The sequence below is a fragment of the Equus asinus genome, chromosome 21, assembly GCF_041296235.1.
Source record: "Equus asinus isolate D_3611 breed Donkey chromosome 21, EquAss-T2T_v2, whole genome shotgun sequence".
In the NCBI taxonomy this organism is placed as follows: Eukaryota; Metazoa; Chordata; class Mammalia; order Perissodactyla; family Equidae; genus Equus; species Equus asinus.
This window is the reverse complement of record NC_091810.1, coordinates 97,623,331-97,647,529: the sequence shown is the minus strand read 5'-3', so window position 1 is coordinate 97,647,529 and position 24,199 is coordinate 97,623,331. Positions and strand designations below refer to the sequence as shown.

Genomic DNA, 24,199 nt, shown 5'->3' with positions numbered 1-24,199 from the left:
TTCCCAAAGACTCCATGGAATACCATGCTCTTTATAAAAACCCAGTCAAACCAAGACAACAAAGTCCCCTATTCGCCCCAATTTCAGCACGTTTAATTCTGACAGATACACACGTTAACCTGGTCTTCTCTGGAGAGGCAACAGCCCCTGCAGGAACCAAGAGCATCGTCAGTGGGTTCTGGGAGTGAGGCAAGGACCAAGGGCTGAACCATGGATGCCCCACCTCAACCACCACACGCCGTCACCTATTATGGCAGCTCCCACCATCACCATTTCCGACCCAAGATCCAGGCAGAGCGCCAACTCCACGAAGGGACCCGCTGTCTCCTCGGGTGTCCCAGGCACTGCATCTGGCGCAGGAGAGACATCCGGGTTCTCAGTCAAAGACTACATGAGCACAGGTAGGAGGACGTGAAGCCCGGAGCGCTCATCCTGCGCCCACAGAGAAAGAGCAGCAAGAACAGGCCGCCCCACGTGAGACCAACACGCAGAACACAACACGCGTCTTCAAGCGTGTCCGCTGTCACACCTCCCAAAACTCTCAGAAACCATGTCCCAGACCCACTTTTAGGTTGACATCTCAAAGTTTGCATCCTAAGTTTAAAGAATTTTAAAGCTGTATTTTCCTACTACACTCTTCCAAAAGCATCCAAAGGAATATAAAAACCACAACAATTTGATATCAGCCACCATCCATTTAAAAATGAACCAGTTTTCCCTAACAGTTGGAGACTTTACGTCATTCTTCTTTCTCCTGTGAATCTCATTTCTATGTCAATTTTCCTAACGTAATTCTATGTGTTAGGGTATCTTATTGGTCACCCTACCATCCTTTGACACAAAAATACATTTTTAAATTTAATTTTCTAAAATGTCCTGTGACATTGAGCTTAAATATAGAAGACACTCTCCCAGATAGTGTAACTACCACAAATATCATCAATAAGCTATGATCAAAACAACACAGTTACTTCCAACTTTGATGCCTTAAGCCCTACAAGTAACACATTACTGAGGAGCCAGCTCTTAGTGAAAGGGGTTATGGCGGCTCCAGGAAAGGCGGCTTCACGGGAACCAGCATCCCACGCCGACCCCTTTGCCCTGCGCCCCAAGGTCTGACCCCTCGGGACAAGGCAGCAGGGAAGACTGGAGCCGGGGAGAGAGGCCTCCTTCAGGAAAACGGCAGCGGCCACTGTGGAGGGGGCTGGACAGGCGACCTGGCGTGACGGGCACCGCAGAGGCAGTCTCAGCGCCAGGAAGGAGCAGCCGAGGCCCAAGGACCTGGAGTCGATCCTCACAACCTCGCCACCCACCTCCACGGGCGCCCAGGGGTGACGCACCCCAGCACGGAGACACCACACTGAGCCGCCGTGGAAGTGAAGACAATTCCACGGCACTGTCTTCAGGGTGGTTTCGGGGAAAGTTAGAAAGCAGCACAGACGCAGCGAGAGTCCTGTCAGCTGTCGTTACTGAACTGCGTGCCAGGAAACATGCCCAGCATTTTACACCCCTTCTCCACGGAACCCTCACAAAACTCTAGGAAGTCGATCTTCCTCTTATCCCACTTCACAGATGAGGACGACACGGAGGCTGAGGATCCCAGACCACAGCGAACGGGCAGCGGGGCCGGGATCCACGCGCATGCCTGGCCAGCTCCAGGGCTCGCGCTCTTCGTCAGGGTCTTCCACGGGGCCCTGCTCTCAGGACGGGCACCCGAGGTGTGCCCAGGGCTGGGTGACCTTCACTGAGACCCCTTCCGATGCCAGTCTATACCACGTCCCCCTACGTCCTTCTTCGCCCGCCATACTGTGGAATGTTCCCAGCCTGACCCACCATCCTGACCCCGGGTCAGCCTGTCGGCAAGAATTCCAGGCTAAAAGGCTTCCTCATCCACTTTCCTAAGGGAGGAGCCCGGCCAGAAGAATGCATCTGTTCAGAGCTGCTCCCGTTGGTTAATCCTGAGCAGCAACTCACACGATTTCCTGCCTGACACAAAGTTCTGGCAGATCCCTGTGCCCGCGCCAGGCCCACAATCTCCGCAGGTGAGGTCAGCAGCAAGGATTTCCACGCCACTGGCACATCCACCCCAACCACAGAGCTCAGACCCGGAAGTCTCGAGGAAAAGAGAAGAACATGTGGGCCGAGAGACTACGCTAGCTGGTCACTGAGGCACGAGGAGCACTTCATCCTGTCTCAAATCCCAGCCACAGGAGATGCTCTTCTGGGGCGACGAGAAGGCAGTTTTGAAAAAGAAGTCATGCACTGTGTCACATCTTTACTAACACTAATGCAAACACAGGACAAAATATTCCTGTAACCAGAAAGTCATTAGGAAGAAACCAGCAGCCCGTACAAAACCACTGACAGAAACGAGACTCCAGGAAGCGTTCTTGGATCAGAATGAAGAAAACCAAAGTGCGGCTCATTGGGGAGCCAACAGGCTTGCTCTGGAGAATGAGGACAAACCGGCTCCTCCTCCCGCTGGCAGACCTCCGCTCCAGGGCCCATCCCGCCCGCCTTCACACGCTGTGAGGGCAAGCTGCACACGCCCTTCCTCCAGAGCCAAGAGGACTCCCTCTGTGCCCTGGGACCTCCATCCACAGTCAACTCAGTTACAGAGGACCCAAGAGCAGGTGCCTGCAGGTGGAAGATCCAGGGCAGGCAGTTCAGAGACTGAGGAGCTGGGAGGACGAGACCAGGGAAAGAGGGAGGTGGCAGTACACCCAGAGGGCCCCAGGGAGACGGGGATGGCAGGGCAGAGCAGACGGGAGAAGGAAGAGGCTGGTGCAAAGCAGGAGGCAGAATCAGGGAAGGAGCGGAGGGAGGAGGGGGAGGAGGGAGGGAGGGAAGGAAGGAAGGAAGCAGAACCAACACGGGCAAGTGGCTAACAGTAAACACCTCTGGGGATGTTCGAATTCAAAAGCAGCGACCTCTCAGTCACAAGGCAAATCACTGGACGACACAGGCCTTTTTTGGCATGAAAAAAGTGTGAGTACAAAGCGTGTTTACACCTCCAGTTTGAAAGTGGGCGTCTTTTTGCAGTTTGCACACTTTCACTACAAGAAGCTCAAGTCTTATCAATTCCTCACATTTCTTCAGCGCTCCCCTTGTTTCCACGTGTGGAAAGAGAAAATACTATTCCAGCTTCAAAAACTGATTCCTCTCTCGCGTCCTGAAATGAAATAAAGTAAAGGTGGGCAGGCTCCTCTCTCATTTTCAGAATCCATACTCCGTATGGGAGCCCCGACCGAGCACAGACGGAACACAGGCCGCCACAGCACACTCCTCCAAGGGCCTCCCCTGACCTCGCCGGGCCTCCCCATTCCTCACGGGTCCAAGTGTCTTCTGTAACGACGCCATCAATACGTGGAATTGCCACAGTAGTTTAATGAAACACTAAGAGCTGGACTGTTTTGGGCTGTTTTGTATAATCTAACCAATTCACAGAAGTGTTCCCATCTTGCCAAGGCAGAGGCCAGACTCTAAGGGGAAAGCATGAACGCATGTCAGCATCCTCAACATTTTAGGTGGATAGGAAGTGATTCAAATAAAACAACAGAACTGACAAAAGTTAACAAACATGAGCAGATACATGAGGCTTGTAAAGACAATGAATGCAAAGGACTCGCTAATGTAAGAATGCGTTTAAATTCATAATAATAAATTACATTTTTACTACTGTAATCAGTATGGAAATTCTTCACCCGAGCTTTGCACCCATATATTCTCCACGTCCAAATGAAACAAATTAGCAATTGACTAAAACTAATGAAGCACAGCACAAGATACTTCATCTGTGGATAGGACATTGTCAAGTTAGACCCAAAACGTAGTTTTTGAAATTTATAAAAGGGTAAACTCCCTAAAGTATAGGCCCCAAGTTAATTACTAGGTACTCCATCTAAACTTCATGGGGGTCTTCCTCTCCACTCCTTGCAAGTCTGGCATTCTTAGATGACTATCCCAAGAAGGGACAGGCGGGCTCCGGGCAGAGTCCATTCCTGGACTCGCCAGTTATGGGCGTTTCTACCCCTGAGAGAATCCACAAACTTGTGCAATATTCCTGGGCCTCTGACTCCACTGCCTGGGGTCGGTTCTGAGTTGAGCTCTCTAAGCCCCAGGGGAGCCCGACACTGCCATTTACCCGGAGTTTACCAAGCGGGCACAGCGGCCACGTGCCTGTGGGGAGGGCCAGCACTGACAACGCCAGTTCTCAGCACCCAGGGGTGAACGGGACATGGCGTCGGGCCCTCTAGACTTGATCAGTTTGTGGATAAGATGTAGATCACACTCCTGCAAGTCTCCCCAGCCAGGGAAACCAGAGGGAGGGGCCCAAAGACCCACCCACCAAAGGGCTCAGAAACGTAGCTGCTGAAACTCAGATCAGATGTTGGAACCCAAGACCGCTGGGCTCCGTGAGGCGCCAGCGCGCACCGATGCCCACCTGAGCTGAGAGCTTCACGCAGGCCCATGTCTGCCCACTGCTGAAACCAGCTGGTCCTCTGGGCCTCCAGGGACTCCCTGTTCACGGCTCCTCTTCCCAAGAGCTCAAGTGGGAGGGATGGACCGCACACAAACTGCACCCCTGGACACAATCCCTCGCAGCTCTCAGCACAGCCCCACCAGCTAACAGCCGCCCCAGAACATCGTCTCCAAGGGCCAGAGGCTGAGTCACCAAAGACCACGCAAACGAGGCCAAGAGGGGACAGTGTCCCACCCTTAGGAGGGTGGGAAATAGACAGAACACCATTTTTCCCTTTCTGTAAAAGGAGAGAGAGAAGACAATGGCCCATTTCATAAAATCATACGTTTAATTTAAAAATACGTCAAGGAACGTGCCAGGGCCTCCCGATTCATTTGTTCCCCAAATCCATCTCCCCTCTGACCTATGTGATTAAGCTCAATTCTACAACCCTCACAAAGTCCCTGAATCTCCACACACAGCAGGTCCTCCGCTCCCGGAGGAAAACCTCGGGTCTCCTGGGAGACGGCAAACTCAGACACGCAGGCCGGCCGAGCCTCTGCTTCTGCGTGGCCTGCGTCACCTCGCAGCAGAGCCAGCATTCCCGAAGGACCCCAGATTGTTTCAGGACACATGGAGACAGGGGGAGCAAACCAGACAGATACCTAAATGCACAAGCATAAGCTGCGCTCGGATGCCGCAGGAGGTGAGCGTGGCCCCCCAGGCCAGTGGCTCCTGACTCAGCACCCCACTGGGCCTCTAAAGGCTTCCCACAATACCCTGTGTCACAGGCCCACCACGGCCAGAACCTTCTAACATCGAAACCTGGCAACACCGCTGCAGGGGGGCACTGTCCCTACTTTACAAATAGAAAACAGAATCGCAGGGAAGTCATTAGCCCCAACAAGTGGCAATGCAACCAAGCCCAGGCCAGCCTGTCTCCCCCAAGGTGGAGCCCGACCTGGTGGCACACGGCCCCTGAGCACATCTGGACTTCCTAGTGCCATCCGCTAGACTGAGGTCCCCCCGAGGCCCAGAAGCCGCCCCTCTCCCGGATCCCCAGCTCCTGCTGCAGGGAAGGCCACACCACCTGCGGGCACCTGGCACCGAGCTTGTGGGTCTGTCCTGACGCTTCTCCCTCTGAACAGACCCCCGCACTGGCTCTCATCACCTTCACTCCCCGCTGGGCCTCCAGCCGGGACCCAACTTCATTCCTTCTCTGCCCCCAGATGAGCAAGAGATGTACTTCTCCTTTGCCCACCAACAACTCGGAGAAGAAAACGAAGCTAGGCCGCGCAGGAGAGCCAAGGACACAGAAGTGGGCAGGAGGAAAGGGAAACTGACTTCAGGGGAAAAGGGCACGTTTACACAGTCGTGCAGGAGACGCGAGCAGCTGTACACAGCGGGGTATTCAGTGAGACGCTGCCGGGCAGGCCAGACCAAGACAGCGAGCGTGCGGCGGGAAGGCTGACGGGTGAAGCAGACTGACATCGTGCTCGGTTCTGTAATGTGGAGAAGGAACCTGTTTTACCGCCGTAATTCAGAAATAACCGCCTTCAGGAGCCTAGTCAGCTTTAATTTTTAAACTGAAAAACTAGGAACAAACTAATGACTAACAGGAAACAGGTGACAAAAACCAAACCTCCACCTCCTGATGAAACACGAAACGGGCTTCATGAGGCTGTGCGGAAGGTTTCCTGAGTGGAAAGCCACTCATAACATGAGCAAACAGGCTACGAAACAGCAGGTTCAATGACACGAAAAGATATTCACAACACTGGTGGGAAAATATGGGTAACAGGACAATATTATTCTACTAGCGAGTTTTTCCTTAAAGGAAAAGAAAAAGTCTATGTACACATTAAAAAAAAAGATCTGGAAAGTTACACATCAAAATGTCAACAATGATTTGGAGGAGGCAGGGATTTCAACTAATTTTTCTTTTCTTTTTTTCTATTGGTACTTTTTGATTTTTCTATAATAAACATGTCTTGGCTTTGGAATCAAAGCATCATCTTTTTTTTCTTTTTTTTGGTGAGGAGGATTGTCGCTGAGCTAACATCTGTGCCAATCTTCCTCTGTTTTGTATGTGGGATGCCACCACAGCATGGCCGTGCATAGGTCCGAACTGGTGAACCCTGGGCCACCAAAATAGAGCATGCAAACCTAACTACTACGCCACCAGGCCAGCTGCAAAGCAACACTTTTAATAAAAACTAAAATATGTTTCAGAGTCCTCTCTCAAAAAAGAAATCAAACAAGTAGGGCAGACAAATAGAACTGTCCAAGGATGCCAACATCACCTGTGCCCCTTTGTGGCTGTCCACAAGCAAAGCCAGGGAAGTGGGAGGTGACCCCAAGCAGACAGACAGAAGACATAAAGTAGCTGAGGTCAAGGAGGCAGCAAGAAAGAGAATTTCAGTCCAGTCCCGACATCAGGGCCAGGAGGCAGACCTGGAATGAGCGATGGCGGGCAGGTGTGCAAGCGCAAGCAAGGCGGGCTGGTGGAGCTGGAACAGAGGTGGCCGCCATGGCACAGAATGCAGGCCTGAGTTAGGAGGGGCCGCCGGCAGAGAGGTCAGGGGCTCCTCCTGCAGAAGAGTTTGTAAAGGTGGTGCCAACATCCCAGCGGCCTTTTCAAGTCTGTGTGTTATTTCTGCCAAGTGGCAGATGGAGAGGAAGGATCACTCTGAAACAGCAGGCTGCTTACAACAACCCTGACACTCAGGTTAGTTTCTTGGATCTACAATAAAAAGCCAACCTGAGCAAGACCAATTCCAGGCACAAGGGTAAGGAGGTGAACTGACTCTGCCGTGTGTGTGCCGTCCAGAGCAGCAGAGGTTCCCCTGACAGGGAGGTCGTACTGTGAGGGAGTTCGCACAGATCCCAAACAGCTCTCCTTCGCCTCTGCATCCCGCCTCCTCCAGCGCACCCCTCCCTCCCTCTGTGCAGCAGCCCAGCAGCTCCAGTCACTCCCTCTGAGAGGGCTTCCCTGACCTCTCCTGCTCGCCAGGGCTTCTCCCTGTGTCACTCATTTTGGCCCTTGTCCTGCAGCCTTTCAGAAATACCTTTCAGACATTCGCCTCTCAGTCCTTGAGACCAGCCTCTCAGCTCCCTCAGGCAGGCACGGGGTGGGGGCTGGCTTTGCTCCTCGCCACCACAACGCAGAGGAGCACAATGGACTCTGGAGTCAGACACCAGTGCTCTTCAAACCACAAGTTAAAACCTCCCCATGACGGGCAACACACAGTCCATGAATTTCTGATCATCATCTATTTAAACGTGACAAAAATACGACAGTGCACCGCAAGTATTAAGGTCACTTCTGCTTTGTAAAACTTCTGTTTGACACACACACACACGCATGCAAACACACATACTGGGTTTTGAGGTGAAACACATTTCTCGTTATGTCAAGCCACGGACGGAGACCATGGCTGCAACATCAGCTCCGCGAGTGTAAATGTACACAAGATATGCCAGTCGTGTCCCCTGACACTCTCGCAGCCCTGACAAGAAGCATGTTATACTCACAGCTCCTATGAAGGCAGCAGCCCAGGGCAGCCACGTTCCACACCCGATGCCTCGTGGAGGCCGAGCTGACGGGAACGAGCTGGTTAGCACCTGGCCAAATAACAGTGAATGTTTAATTGACCTATTAAGTGTGGGCGGGGGGAGTGGCTGAGCCAGTAAGATCCCACACGACTCTCTCTCAGGAAACTCAACGGGGTGGTTACACACGGAAGCTGGAGGGACAACATGGGCGGGGCAGGGCCATGCCAGGGAACCTCAGGTCACAGTTACTCGGACTCAGAAACTCTGAGTGCCCAGGGGCTCTCAGGAGAAAAGACGGACGCCGAGAAAAGGGAAAATAAGCTAATTCATGAGAGGATGAGAGCCAGCAGGTGGACAGTCGCTGAGTCTCGCTACTGGCCAAGCACCAGAGGGAAACACGGTCCCTGTTCTCCCAGATCCCGAGGCACATGCACCCATTTTTCGGGGGAACACAAGGCTCTGTCCCAGGTCACCTCAGGGCCCTAAGGAAACAGCAGGAGAGTGACCACAGTGAACATCACAGAGTCTCAGGCACCTGGATACAAAGCAGAGAACTAGCACTGGCCCTCGTGGCACTGTCACCAGGACCCCAGAGCCCGCAGTGAATGACCTGGTGCACCGCGAGTCCTCTGCAAACGTCTGGTCAATAACGGAGCTGCGTGTAAGCAAATCAACATCTCAACGATCCCACGGCCGGCCCAGGGCTCCAGCTCTGCTGCGGTCAGCCACCACACAGCCTGCGCACAGAGACTTGGCCCCAGGTGGACACGGGGCTCCCACGGCTCCGCTGAGCAGACACCCACCACAGTCCCTGCACGTCGCCACCAGCAGCAGGCTCCTGCCACCCCAGATGGGGACTGCGGCAGGACTGTGTTACTGCAGCTGGACGGCAGCAGGGCTGACCGCCTCGCCCACGGGGAAGGCGAGCTGCACCTCCTCTCACCAGCAACAGTCCCTCCCTCTGCAGAGGCGGTCCACCCCTCCACAAATAACCGAGTGCAGACACTGAAGGCCACAAGAATCTCAGGACACTGGAGGACAGGCTCATCACGCAGAAAACCAACAGGCTGCAGGTACTCTGGGCAAATTGACACAGTCTGAGAAACAGAGTGTTAAGCACAGGCCCATATTTCAAGACTCAACAGTAATTTTGATGGTGATGGCGCCTCCAGTCCTCGCAGAGACAAACCGCATTATGGGTGTGGCCCTGAGAAACAGTCCCAGCACAGGACTAAGGGGGGAGGCGGCACGCGGGACACCGTTAGCCCAAGAGGCAGACACCAGCATCTGACAGATGGTCCCACAGCCCAAGCTCAGCAGAGCATCCGCCACAGCTGCTCCGCACCCCTCAAGGAGCAGCCTGCTCTCCTCTTCTCCAGCCACACTGCGTCTAGCAGCTGCTCCTCTTCCTGGATGCATCCCACCCGCCTCCCCAAAGAAACGCCCAGGGGAGAGGGAGGCTGTGATTCAACTTGATTTCACTACACAAAGAGCCACCGCGGGCGAGCACAGTTCTAGCCCACGAAGACGCCAAGTTCCCCAACGTACCAAAGACATTTATCCAATGCAGGATGCAGCCAGAGAGCCATCAAGAACTTTTCTTTTAAAATAAAAATTAAAGACAGCCTCCAAATGGCCCCTACATAGGAAACTTCCTGGCCGTTCTGACTGCTGAGTAACTTTCTCTTCCTTCACTTGCGGGATGAGGTGTCTGCATCTCCTCCTTTGTTCATAAACTCATCAGGGGTTTGCTGCCAGCCTGCTGTGAGTCGGGCACCATGTCCTGTGCTGTGACAGAGCAGGAAACAAGACAGACAAAAGCCCTGCCTTCAGGAAGCTTTTAGTCCAGTGGGAGATGGACAATTAACAAAAAGAGGAAATCACACAGCATATTAGAAGGTAAGCGTCACGGACAGGATGAGAAGTGTCAAGGGGGTGGTCAGGAGAAAGCCATGAGGCCCACTGGAAGAAGAGCTCTTCAAGCTGTGGCAACAGCACCTGCAAAGGCTCTGAGGCAGACCTCACCTTGCATTTCAGGAACATCAGTCTGACTGAGCAATGAGCAAGACGGGACAGCAGGAGATGAGCCCAGAGAGGAAACCACGGGCCAAACCACACAGCCTCACTGGCCACTGTCAGGCTTGGCCTTCACTCTGAGTGAGGTGAGATATCACTGAGGGTCCAGAAAAAAAGAGACAGCATCTTGGTATATTTTAAGAGGATCACAAGTCAAGAATCTGATTACACAGCGGCTATATGAAGAAGACCAAAGGGATGTGTCTGCGCAGGGAGCCAGACTGGGAGCGCACGGATGAGCCACCTCCGTACCAGACAGGGCGGCAGCAGATGAGCCCGTCCTGAAGCAAAGGCAACGGACTCCACGGCAAACCAGGCGAGGTGGCTGGAGGAAGGGAAGAGTGCAGAAGGCTCCCAGGCTTCCCCCCTCCTGCCCCGGAAAGATGGAGGGATACTCTGCCAAGGTGGAAGGGTGCCATGGCGGGGGCGGTCCGGGCGGGAGGGGGTGATGGGAAGCAGGCTGTTAGGTAAATGCTGAGACTCCGATGGGATCTCGGAAAAGAAGCTGCATGCCGTTGTCTGAAGCCCTGGGGAAGGCCCAGCCTGGAGACAGACACTCGAAAGCCATCAGAGCATAGTCTGTGTTCAAAGCCACAAGACTGGACGAGATCACCAGCTGAGTGCAGACAGGAGGAGGAACCCAGGGACCCCACCACCTGGAGACAGCGCCAGAAGCACCGACCGTACTTTCACTGCTCTTACCCACCATCGCCCCAAAGGTCATGGATGTGACATTTCCTCTGCCTGGGACGCCTCCATCCTGCCCTGGCCCCACCACCTGCTTTGTCGACGCCTCACTGGATACTCCAGCGATGGCAGCTCTTGTCCCTTCCTTTGCCACCTTCCCTCCACTGACAGCTCCTTGCCCAGGCAGGTGCCCCCACCTAGGACCTTGGAGCCACACAAACATGTCCTTCAGGGAATTAACAGAGCTGTAATTCCGCCATTTATGTATGGGATTATTGGACGTCTGTGCCGCCACGCAGCGCGTCTGTGCGGACCTGACAGCCGGTGTCCAGCGCAGGCCTGGTGTGGGGCAGACCCTCCATCAAGACTAGACGAATGAAGGAATCACTCTTCACCCTCTCTCAGGTTTCTGCTCCATGAATGAATAAGACCCTCTTTGTCTGGCTCCCAGGTCTAGGTTTCTGGTTGAAATGCCTCCTTTTGTAGTTCTGCCAACCAAAATTAACCATCCCTGCGCTCACCTCCTCCCACGTTCTTGGAGCACCTGTCTGTCTGCTCCCTGCCCCCCGGGGGCACGTTCACACACCCCCACATTCTCACATCCCATTGTCCTCTCAGGAGACAACACAAATGTCAGCACATCTGCCACTCACTGCCCTTAATTACTCAGCTCTGAGGAGGGCAGTCTCTTCCCCCCAATCTAGACACAGTCTTCAGAAGGGGTCATAGAGTTTAAGTTCCAACACTGTTATAAATCAGAGAAAGAAAAACTTCCAAAGGTGATACGAACAACACGGAAACTGCACAACACATGGAGAGCTACAGGAAGGTGCTCCTAGCATTAGGAGATAGAGTCAAGAAATAAAATACCCTCAAACCGAAATGAAAAAGCAAAAACTATACACAAATATTGACGTGTAGACTGTGTGCACATTTTTCTAAGGGGAACAGAGAGTCCATGGCTCAAACATCTATCACATCCTCAAAAGCCCCCAAAAGAAGGACAGCAAGACGCATGCCCACCCTACAGAACAAGGCAGCGGCTGGAAAGAACACTGAGGGTTGTCATGTGGACAGGAAACGATTCATAGGACATGTCGTTCAGAAAAAACCATCTGTAAGATCTGTGCAGTATATTATTCACACAACCACACGTAATCTTTACTTTTTCCTTAAACACATACACGTGGATTTTGAGAAGAGCATTACCAAATTGAGAGCAGCCTCGCCACAGAGAAGGGGAGAGAAGCTGGGACTGCAGACACGAGAAAGAGACTTCAGGCTTATACGGAATGTTTAAGTCCTTTTTACATGGAGAACGTGTCAGAGGGGCCCTGCCTGGGGTCTCAGGTCCAGCACACACACCTCCACGTCTGTTTACAAAGACACAGCATCCAGGAGACCTGCTGTCCAGCTTCAGAGGGTGGACACTGTGTCTGAAGCCCTGACTCACTGTTTACACCACGAGAACCAAAAGTGAGCCCGACATGAAAAATGAGAATGCTGTTTCTATTTTTTAAATACAAAAGACAGATATGGTAAAAGGCATTAACCACCATCTAAGGTAAGAAATAATTTCATGAGACTGCTGTATCGCAAAACGTAAACGGAAAATTATATGACTGAAGAGATTATTTTAAGCAGCAAGTGACTGAAAGACAACTGAAAATTCAGACAAGTGTGAAAACCCAAGGGAAAAGAAGGAAATTTCTATGACCACCAAATGCATTAAGCATTCCTGCAAACAGAACGATATTCAGGTTTATTACACCTGCTGAGCTCTAATTTTTAGCAGAAAATACTATGTCTCACATAAACACCCTGTAAATTCTAAAAGAATAAGTCCCCTCAGATGGAACTGCCAAGACTCCAAAGTGTCTGTTATATTTTCAACGGAGTGAAATTATATTTACAATAAGACGGCCATTTTTCAGATCGTCCTTTTCATTTGGAAGCTCCAGAAAGTCGTCCAGGGGCCGCCGCTGTGCCTTGAAGCCGCCCGGCCTCCAGGCCCGAGGCCCCGACTCCAGACCCCGGAGCACGGCTGCAGGAACACAGGGAAACTAAAGCCAGCTCCTGAGAAGGAGCCTGAAAACCCGGGGCGAACTGAGGAAACACGCTCAGAAGGAAGACCACCGACCAAGCCATGAGTGAGCGCGCGTGGGGAGGCAGCCAGGAACAGCCGGCACTCTGTGCCAGATGCCGGCACCTGATCCTCCCAGGAACCTGGCCTGTCAAGGTGACAGAAATGACAGAAACACATCCCAGAGCAGACACATGGGCCGGGGCCCAGCTGCGAGGGCAGCTGAGTGCTGCCGCAGAGCTCAAAGTAAACCCTGCTCTCACAGCAGTCACGTGCAGCTCACACGGCCGGACGGGGGTCACGATGGGGGCAGCAGCTCCCACCGAGACCCGTCCTTCAGGCCCGGAGCCCTGTCAGCACTGCCGGGACCCGCCAAAGGACGGGCCTCAGGGAACCCCTGGGCTCACCGGGCCTGCAGGTGCAGCCAGCTGCACACCTGGCACAGGGCACACCGGCACTCAGGTCCACCAGACTGAAAACCCCGTCAATCCTCCTCTTCAAACCCACAGGCTCTCCCAGACATCCAGAGACTGTTGGCTCAGCCCTCACTCTGCTGTTCTGGGCGGGTCTCGGGCGCTGTACCTGTCTCTAGAGGTCAAAGATGACTCTCCAAGTTCACAACCTCCACTCCCGTCCACTTACAGCCATCCACAACCTGGGGGCCGCAACCGCGGCCTGAAGAGCAGCACAGCTACATGCCCCAGAACAAAGACGACCTGCATCTCCAGTTAGGAGTTGATCTACTTATCTGACAACCGAGTGAGGGAAGAGCACGCCTTTCACCACCCTATGACATCAGGAGCCCGACTGTGTGCCCAACAAGAGGACACGCCACCTCCACACAGAGGCCACCACCACTAATGCCTGCCCTAACTCACTGGGCCTCCCAGAGACTCGGGGCTGCTGGCCTGTCCTGACCCTAAGGAGCCCCAGTCACAGGCCCCTAGGCCCAGTCCTCATTCTTCTCCCTCATTCCTGGACAAGCATGCCCCTCTGCGGGCCTGTCCTCAGCAGTGAGAAGAGAAGGCCCGTCCCGGAGTGTCGTCAAGGAAACCAGAGGAGCCACACAGTGAACTCAGACGAAGGACACCAGGGGCTGCGGGTCTGAAGCCCCAGGGAACAGCCACACACTGCGAACGGCAGCCCTTCAGTCTCTGAGCGCTGCAAGTGCCCACAGTCAGCCAGGAAGGAAAGTCCCATCGCCCCAGGAGGCCACCAGGTGTTTGCAACAAAGATGAGAGATTTTTATGAAATAAGACAACCAACAGCCGCTAACGCACACATGTGCTCACGCCCCTCCTGCATGGACCGTCGAGGCAGATGCCAAATGAAGACCTGAGCCTCTGCCAGAACACACAAGCTGACTCCTCCTGGGATCCAGGGCTTCCTCGAAGAAGGGTCCTGTGTTACAGTGACTTGTGCGCAATTAGCGGGGGCCACGCCACTAAGTGAAGCATGGGTAGATGACACAAAAAAATGAAAGCACACGTTTCCTGAGACCTGCCCGACACACTGCAGCCCCCTACAAGGGGGGCCAGTGCAGGCGGTCAGACAGAGAGACGGGGTGCTGATCTCACGGAAAAGGTCCTGACTGTTCACAGGCCACAAGGCCTTCTCTAGGGTCCTAACTGCAAACCGGACACGCTGACTCCTGGGCTTCTGAAAAGCGAAAACTGCTCTTCACCCTTGAAGTATCCACCTTCCCCAAAGTCAGAGCTGCCTGCCCTTTCTGGTGGACAGAAAACCCACTTGGGGAGGGGAGCAGAGAGCTGCAGGCCAGCAGCGGCCTCTGCGGAGGCAGGAAGTGCAAGAGGGCTGCAGAGGACAGAGGCTTCCAGGCCGCCCAAAACACAGAGGCCGAAAGGGAACGTGCTACAATGGAAGCATTTGCTCAGTCCAGGTGGCGGGTTCCTGGAAGTCTGCTACACATACTTATTTTTCAATTTTTATGTATGTTTGAAGTGCTTCAAAATAAAAAATTAAAGTATAATGTTTTACGTGTGAAAAGGAGACAAAAAACCAGAGAAGACGCAGGCTGGTGCCTGAACAACGCAAAGTGGCGGAGTCCACACTCGCGGCCCTGATGAAGAGGCACCGCCGGGCAGCACAGTGGACACACCAGCCTCCTGGGAGCGCGCAGCTCCAAGACAACATGCGCCAGAGGGGAGCCCGCTGTACGGCTGCACCTGTGCACCAGGTAGCCGTCTGAGTCCAAGCTGGTTCACAGAGGGCCTGTCGGTGCACCGACCCTTTGGCAAATAAGATGCGCGCCGGTATCTGCAGCTGTACTGGGGAGAGCAGCCCTCTCTGAATCGCACTTGCGTTCATCAGTCTAAGCGGAAGCCCTGTGCCAGGAGCCTCAGCACAGCAGCTCACTCAGCACTGGAGCTGGACGGGGCAGGGCCTAAGGACACAGAGGCACACTTCTGCTTGGCGTTCGGGGAACAACGGCAGGATGCAGGCCCACGCTGACACCTGCAGCTGCCGCCACACACTTGGCAACCCACAGCTCTCCTCTCGAGGATGCTCCACCACACGGTCCATGCCATCACCCAAGGGCAGCCTCCCCGGGCCGCCCTGGCCTCCGTGGGTCTCGTCACCAGCTGTTCCAGCACTCGCTTTGGTGTACTCGTATCATGAGACCATTAGGTTTGGGTATAAGGCCACCAACATGCCACTTCTGAGGACAGGCGTTACCACCTGCCATGCGCAAAAGCCATAAAAATATCACAGAAGTCGCAACCTGTTAGCACAGGGGCCAAGTCGGACCCGCAGATATTTTGTGGGGCTCACACAACATTTTTTTAAAACTTGAATTAGGATAACACACATACAAGTCTGGATTTCTGCATTCTCTTTTCTAAATCTCAGATCTGGCCACACCGGGCCCGTCTGAGCGAAGCAGTCGCAGCTCAATGACATCAGGCCCGTTCACCACGGTCCCCCAAATCCCGTCTCCACACTCACCAGTGGCACCGCTTCACACCACTGGCCCTGACCTTGTAGGCATTTCAATCTGACTTAATCTTAAGGGTACCACACCCTGGAGGCACTGGAAATGAACAGATTCTCCTCACAACCAAATTAGAGGGTGGGAGGGGACAGAGAGAAAAGCTTTGGTTTCTAGAATTCTGAATCCCAATACAGGGCGGGGGGGGAGGAAGAGCCTAGACCAGAAGTCAGCCCATCACACCCCACGGTCCTGGTGTGAGTGCCAACATACACAGCTCCTCTCCTTATGCTGGTGGGCTCCCTAAACATAGGGGATTCCTGGCGCTGAACAAGCTCATTTCGGCTCATCTGGGAATGGCTTCCACTCCCTGGCTGGTGAAGGACTCACAGAGGCAGGCTGGCTTTTTCTGACACAAGGCTCCCACCACCCAAGCCAGCCATGGGGGTTCCTTTCCACCTGGTGATGAATCCACCAGATGCCCACAGATGCTGTGCCCAAGCTCCTGTCAGGGACACTGGGCACCAGCGGAGGAAGAGAAATTACAGCTAAACACAAAAGACATGTGAGGCAGAGGGGAGAAAATTACCCACCAACACAAACATAAGCGTCAGACACCTGCCCATGAAAGATGCACAGCGGGAGACGGGACAGGACACCATTTATCAATACATATGAACTTCAAAAAATACAAATGTGTCTAAAATAAAATTTTCCAGGAAGAACCAAGATGAGCTCCCTATTGTACACTGACACACACACACACACACACACACGTATGTGGAGGGAGAGACATAATTATGATAAAGTTCAGGGCACATTAATGTCACCACTACACACACACTACGTGAGAAAAAGAAAGCAAGAGAAGACACGGAGTTGAAAGAGTTTCCAGAGTCCACGGTCCCTCAGGTTCAAGGCACCTCGCTCCATCAGAACCTAGTTTTCCTGAGGAGAAGCATCGAAGCCCGCCCTCTCGCCAGTGCCCACAGAGTCCCAAGAACGATTTCACCGTCTAAAAAGAACAGTTTTTCTCCTCAGGGTTCCGGGATCATTGGTAGGAAAACTAAAGCCACGTCCGGGCGTCATCTCCACAGTGTGGTTTGCAGCCCCGCGGGCAGAGAAGGCGGCAAGCACTCACCGTGGAGAGCTGGCTCCACGTGGCCCTCAGCGGCTTGGGGTGAACCACAATCCTCTCATCCGACTTCTGCCCTCTGGGCTCCGACTCTTCATCAGAGTCAATGTCAAGCGCCTTTTCTTTGTAGTTCTGATACAGGACCGCGTTTTCTGCAGGGAGAACAAACCCACAGTCAGTAACCGCCCCCATCGCGATGCTGCTTTTCCACACAAACCTCTGCACTTGCACCACGTTTGGCCTCCGGTTTAATAAACAACAGAGACAAATGGGTTTTGTCACTGAAGAGGAATTACCAAAAAGTCACTTCCTCACTCACACAGCTCTGTCCCAAATTCCTCTGCTGGGGAGGGGAGGGGCTGGACGTGAAGTGCCAACCGAAGCAGTTTCCGGGTCTGTCCCCACCCGTGGCGGACGGTCATGCCCACAAAATCACTGTGTTTCAGGTTAAACTGAATTCAGTCCGCACCGCCCCTTGAAGGCCCATCTATTTAACACACTCATCCATCTTTTAACACACGCCTACTGTACATCTACAACGTGCCAAGGGCTGGGAGCACAACGGGGAACAAAAGACACTTTTTGCGCCCTCACGAGCTAAAAGTCCAGTGAGAAAAACAGCCAAAGTCACTCATTCCCTTATTCATTCAACGGATATTTAGAAAATGTCTACCAGATGCCACCAACTGCTAGGCCTGGGGTACAACAGTGGACAAAAAAGAAAAATCTGGGTCTTCACGCAGCTGACACCACAGTGAGGACAGAAGGACGACAGATAAACGAGTAACTTCTAGAGCGTGTCAGGTGCTGGCAAGTGTCATGGAGAGAAACAGGGCGAGAGCTACCAGTGCATGTAGATCCTAAATAGGATGGTTCAGGAAGGCCTCACTGAGGTGACATTTAAACAAAGACCTAAAAGAGGTGAGAGAGCAAGGCACCTGCACAGCTGGGGAGAGAGCATCCCACCAGGGGAACAGCAAGTACAAAGGCCCTGGGGCAGGAGTCTGCTTGGGATGTCTCTATGTACAAGGAGAGGCGAGGGGGCCTGTGTGGCTAGAACAGGGTGAGGGAGGGGGACCGCACAGGAGATGGGGCTGGGAGTGAGCAGAGAGCAGACCAGGCAGGCCTGGCCTCAGTGCCACTGAAGGGACTTTGGTTTTTACTCCAAGTGGGATGGCAAGTCATTGCAGAGTTGAGGACACAACGATCTTGCACAAGTACATACCTACAGAGTGACTCAGAGAGAGGTGCTCTGAGGACAGACTGTCCACAGGGTGTGATCTGGTCTAGGGGTCAGAGAGGTGTTAACGAGGAAGACCAGAGATCTGAAAGCTGTGAGGCTACAGAGCCACAGGGAAAAGCCCTGAGGAGGAGGAAGCAGTCCCCCAGGAGAACAAGAGGGTCGGCTGCTAGAGCCCGGGTGCCCGTGGGCGAAGAGTATACAGTGGGTTCAGGGAGGTGTGCCGGACAGCCCCCCCAAGGACAAAAGGACCAAGTCTCCTCCACACCATAAAGACTGCGTTTCATCCTGACCCCAACGAGAGCCACCCAAGGGAAGATCTGACCAGCCTGGAGGAGCAAACATCGCCTACTCAGGAACTCACAGTATGCCACAGGGTGTCCAAGAGCGGTCACGGAGAGCTGGGCTGCGTGACTGAGACAGGACCACGGATGGACTGGATACGGGGTCACAGAGGGGGAGGAGGTAAGGCTGGGCCCTCGGCCCCCAGGTGCCACAAGTGAAAGTAGGAGAGGGGACCATGCAGAGCTGGCTCCAGTGGGGACAGCCACGGATATGGCTTGAAACATTTGCCGGCCACTGCAGCAGGCTGACCCCACCTCCTCCCCCATTGGCTGTCGAGGTTCCCCACCCACAACCACGACTCCAGGAGTCTGTGGGGAGCTCCCTGTGCTCTGAGCGTCCACAGTATCGAGCAGACTGTGGGAGTGAAGACAGGCCCCCTCCTCACAACACCCTTGAGAGCACATGCTGGTCAGCACAAAGTGCACACACACGTCATCAACACGACTTCTACAACAGCGTGGGCAAGCGTGTTAGCCTCACTTCACTACAATGAACCCGGGAGGGGGAGATGCTCAGGGCCACTCGACAGAGGAGCAGAGGCGGGGCCAGGGGCCCAGGTGCCTGTCTCCAGCACCACAGGCCCTCAGCCTCTGCCTGGGTCACACTGCCGTCAGTCACTAACTGTCAGAACACTGCATGATGCGTGCACATGTACATGAAAAGGATTTCTAGGTCATCATGTCTGAGAAGAGACGAGAGAGAGACAGAAACAGCCCCTTGTAAGAGGCATCAACATAAAACTAGTTACGATGAAGTCTGTCCTTGGACTTTGAAAACACTCAGCATTTTCCACTGAGGCCAAGGCCCCAGAATCCATAGCAATTTTAGAGGATGAAAACCTCTGCGTACAGATTAGTGGATGCACTGCTCACATCACATCATAACGTGACACAAGAGGACGCAAACCAGGCAGAGAGCCAGATCTCCGCCCAGCACTGGCTGTGTGACAGCAGGCAGGTGACTAGACCTCTCAGAGCTCCCAGGAGATGAACTATCCCAACCAGCCAAAATCTGTGTCTGGGTTTCTGCTCCATATAGATCTGTCTCCTAGAATTGGTGCAAAGAATGAATTTTTATAAACTGGTCGTGTTTAGACGCCCCACTGGGAACTGATGTTATAAGAATTACACAGGGAAATGTTCTGTAATCCCCCAAGGTTCCATATTTTATAACTCTGTGTAGTTTAACATCAGACTTAGTTACGGAGAGGCATGCCCTTCTTCACGATCCTTTAAAGGCTGGCAAACCTTAGCATTTCAAGGTACAACAGAAAGTAACTACCCTCGCCTCCACCCTGCTCCTCCAGTCCCACCAGGGCTGCAGGAGGGCCTCTCTCTTAGTGTTCTCCCAGTTGACACCCGACCCATCTATTTACACGCAGTCCACTAATCTGATTACCGTTTGAACACCTGGTGGAAGCCGCTTTTGTTTTTGAGATTCTTAACAAGAATACCATATGGCTATAAATTCTCAGGAATTTGTTTCTGTCAGCCATGAGAGTTAGATTTTCCCCAAATTGAAACCTGACAAGGAAGCAGGAGGTCAGAAACAAAACTAACATACAGGAATACGGGAAAAGAATCTTAAGTCAAAGGAAATAGGACCGAAGGAAATACGACTTGAGATCTAAATACCAAACTCTCTGAGTTTCTGACTCAAGGGCGGGAGCCTGTGCCTCCTCTTTCTGCATTTTCGAGGCAGGTGGGGACGGAGCCAGAGCAGAGAGTTAACACCCCAGGACACTGACCGACAAGGCCACCAGCTTACAAGGACGCCCTCAGTTCCACTCACTGTTGGTATCAGGAGATGAAAGTTCAGCTTCGCGCTGTACAATTTGAGAAGAAGTTGGACATTTTTCTCATCTTGAGTGTTTTTGCTACTGCAGTTGGAGCTCAACTTCTAATTGATATTCCACATTGAAACAGCAATAAAAGTCTGGAAAATCAAATGCTTACCTTCCCCATCAAATGTTCCTTGTCCTTTCAGCGTTTTTTTCTAAGAAACAAGAAAAGCAAAAAAAGAAAAAGCACAGCAAACTAGGTATGAATGAGTCAAACAGAAAATACAGCTGTTTTAAGTAGAAGTCCTTTTTGCTACATTCATTAGCGTTCCAAAGCATGCAGCACGTGACCCCGGGAGGAGCTGACCCACACGACTACTACAACTCACTAACAGGGGAAATAAATGCACACTGTCCCCGGCTCCCATCAAAACAGCTTGAGAATGCTAGAATGACAGCAGCTCAGCTCACGTCACTACTCATGATTCACCATCACTGTTGAACTGAACTCTGCTATACTCGCAGAGTTAGGAGAAAAAAACACATAAAATGTTCTGTAGTTTGTTTTCTTTAAGGCCATAGGATCTAAAATAAAACAGGCTTGCGGTGAATTACATATGTGGCATTTATACAGACTGGTTCCCGTTCTCGGATTAATCAAGAAAGGATGTGGCTGCCACAATGAATGTCTGCCCTACCGCTGAGGTCTGTCTCGTTTCTGGAGAAGATAGCACATGCTCTCCAAAACACCCATCTCCAGTCTTCCTTGTGTCTTCCTGTCACACTGACCATATTTTAACAAGTGCAGCTCCCAGGCCTCTCCCAGGGAGCAGTAGCACACGGTTCCCTCCAACCTGAAGCTGTGAGCCACCAGCTTGCTAAACGCCCTCAAGGATGAATGGGCACCAGGTGGGAAATACAACCAGAGGCCGTGGTGGCAGGAACGACAACAAAGAGGAGCAAGTATTTGGGTCTGTGTGATTCTGGCAACTGACTTTAAAATTCACAAATCACCTGCATGGCATTAGTCTGTGATCACCACTCAGAACACAATTCAATAATTAAAGGGTTAATGTAAATAATTAAAATAGTCAATAGGCTCCAAGGAAATCAGTGTTCTCCTGTGCCCACCCTGATGGATCAGCACCCATTGAGCGACCCCTGCAGACCAGCAGGGGACAGCCGGCTCTCCCCCTCCTTTTCAGCTCCTGTGCTAAGAGGCATCAAGCTCCCTCAGCCAATACTTAACGTGCGGGGTTTTATTTCCCATTCGCCCCTCACAATTTGCCTCAACTTGGAAAGTCAAGACACAGGGGTAGGGTCACCTCCCCCACAAGCTGCACTAACCTGGCAGCGCGGGCCGGCAGCAGACCGGCCGAGGGGGGCGCGCACAGCTCTGGCCACAGACCGCAGACCCCAAGGGGAACGGGGCGCCCCCACCCCGACACCTTCCTCCCGCTCCCGGCGCCGCGAGCGGACCCTACCTTCGTCCTTCCCAGGCTGGAGAACTTCTCCTTGTCTTCCATCACGGCTTTCAGGACAGGCTGGGACATTCTGTTCTTCTTCTTCGAGGTGGCCGGACTGTCCACATCCAGGCCACTGACCACGGCCCTGCGGTAGGACGTGGAGCGCAGGCCCCTGCGCAGGGAGCCCGGGCTGTCGGCCGCGCTGTCGGGCGGGGGCGCGGGCTCCGCGGGGCCCAGGCCGGTCCCGAGCCCCTCCACCATGCTGCGCGCCTTGACCAGCCTCTGGTGCGGCCCCGCGCCCTGGCCGCCGGGCCTGCTGCTCCTGGTCTCCGAGGCCAGGCCCCGGGGGATGATCTGCCGCTTCCCCACCTTGAGGGCGGCGGGGCTGTTGGTGCTCAGGACCACGGCGAGGCCGTCCGGGCGCGCGTCCTCCCGCGGGGGCGGCCTCCCCGGGGGCGCGGGGTCCTCGGCCGTCGGCCCGGCGAGCGCACGCGGGCCCGGGGCCCGGGGGGGCAGCCCGTTCGCCGCGGGCGCGGACAGGGGGCGGGCGGCCGGCGGGGCCGGAGTCCGCACGGGGCGCACGGGCTGCAGCGCAGTCGAGACCGCCGAGCCCCTCGCTGGGGACTCCGGGGGGCCGCCCGACACCGCCTTGGGGCCCCGGGGGGACTTGGACCGCCGGAGCCGGGGGGAGACAGCCCTGCCGCTGGGGGCCACCGTCCTACCGGCCGGCGCGGGCGGCGGCCCCCGGTCCTCGGCCGGGAAGTCGGTGACCAGCAGCCCGCTGGGGCTCTGGTAGGAGCGGGGCCGGGGGGTCGGCCGCCGCGCGCACAGCGGGGTCAGGCTGCCGCCGGACCGGGGCCCCCGGCCCTCGCCGTCCATCGCGGAGTCGCCGGCCCGGGCGTCCACGGGGACGGGCGGGAGCCTCCGCGCAGCGCGCTCGCCGTGCGCTCTCGGCCGGCCGCCGACCCCGCCGCGCGTCCCCACGCGCGCCCACTGTCCCCAGCGGGACCCGGTCCGAGGGAGCTCGCGCGGAGGGGCCGCCGCCACCCGCCGGCCGCCTCGGCTGCCCGGACCCTCCCCGCGGAGCGCGCCGCGCCCCAGCCGGCCGGCCCGCCGTCGGTCCCTCTCACGCAGCGCGCTGCGGGGCCATCCACCTTCGGGCTCCGCCCCGCCGCCGCCGAGCGCCCGCCGCCTGTGGGTGGCCCGGCCCCGCGAGTGGCGCCGGCGGGAGCGGCGGGAACCGCCGAGCGCCGTCCGCGGAGGCGCCGCCCCGCCCAGGCCCGGCCCCGCCCCCCGCCTGGCCCCGCCCCAAAGCGTGGTCCCGCCCCCAGGCTCGGGCCCGTCCCCATTCTTGGCCCCGCCCCCAGGCTCGGGCCGTCCCCATTCTTGGCCACGCCCCAGTCCTCCACGCCCTGAGCATTGACTCCGCCCACAAGCTTGGCCACGCCCCAATTGGCCCGGCCTCCGTCTTGGCCCCGCGCCAACCTTGGCCTGGGGTGGTCTTAAAACTCAAGTCTGGTGGCCTCGTCCCCCCACCCTCCCCACTCCCCGTGTTAAATATTTTATACTCTAGATTTGCTTGTTTGTGCCTGGACTATTTCCGGAGGGCCCGCAAGGCAGCTGGGGAGGCACGGAGGGAGGGGGCTTCCATTCGGTGGTCTTGATTTATGTGCTTTGAGTCCTAGATGTCACCTATTAGAAATCATCGCCACCTCAATGACAACAGCGATGTGTTGGTTTCCGAGCACATGCAGACCACCATTCAGGACCCCCTTCCCACTTACGAAGCCCTCACGATGGGCCACCCCTGCCGCCGGGCTCCACCACCTCCCTCGCTGTCCCTGGGCCACCCGGCCACAGCCTGACCCTCGGAACCAGCCCTGGCTTCCCCTCGACCTCGGACCTGCCACCCACCGTCCTGAACTATGACCCGCTTGTCTGTCTTCCCAGCCACCTGTCTTCCTGGTCCACACTCGCGGCAGTCTGCATGGGCGTGGGCATCTTGCTCCTGTTTATTCTCTGCGTCGTCGTCTTCAGCCTGCAAGCCCCAGAGGGCAGGGCTGCGTGTTGACTGCCCCTCCGCATTCCAGCACGCAGTGGGCAGCTGATAAATGTCTGTGAGTGAATGAATGAGAGGAGCGAGCGAGCACAGTGACCACCTCCCAGAGAGCTCCTCTGCCAAGTAGTAGAAAGTCCTGTTCTGGCTCCTGCCGTGTGAGAAGAACAAGGCAGCTCGAGAAGACAGATGATCTTCGGCCGCAAGATCTGTACAGCAACTTCTATCAGAGGACGTTTGGGCGCATCTGCAGGTTCTTCCAGCTTTCGTGCATTCAGCGGGGATGCTGTGAGCATCCACGTGTGCAAGTTCGGCTGCTCCTCGTGGTCGCAGATACATCGAAAGCAACTGCCAAAATATAAAG

General features: G+C 54.8%; 1 protein-coding gene across 1 annotated transcript in view; it reads right to left on the bottom strand.

The window, feature by feature from the left end:
• The window catches only part of ARHGEF26 (Rho guanine nucleotide exchange factor 26), a 112,417-nt gene extending 89,342 nt beyond the window's left edge, over nucleotides 1–23,075 (bottom strand). Inside the window, exons 1-3 of the mRNA XM_014849593.3 lie at nucleotides 21,798–23,075; nucleotides 20,489–20,528; nucleotides 16,955–17,100 (exon numbers count right to left, since the gene is read on the bottom strand). Coding sequence (XP_014705079.3) covers nucleotides 16,955–17,100; nucleotides 20,489–20,528; nucleotides 21,798–22,658 — 1,047 coding nt within the window. The 5' untranslated portion in view covers nucleotides 22,659–23,075. The remainder of the gene's footprint in view (nucleotides 1–16,954; nucleotides 17,101–20,488; nucleotides 20,529–21,797) is intronic.
• Nucleotides 23,076–24,199: the final 1,124 nt, after the last annotated feature.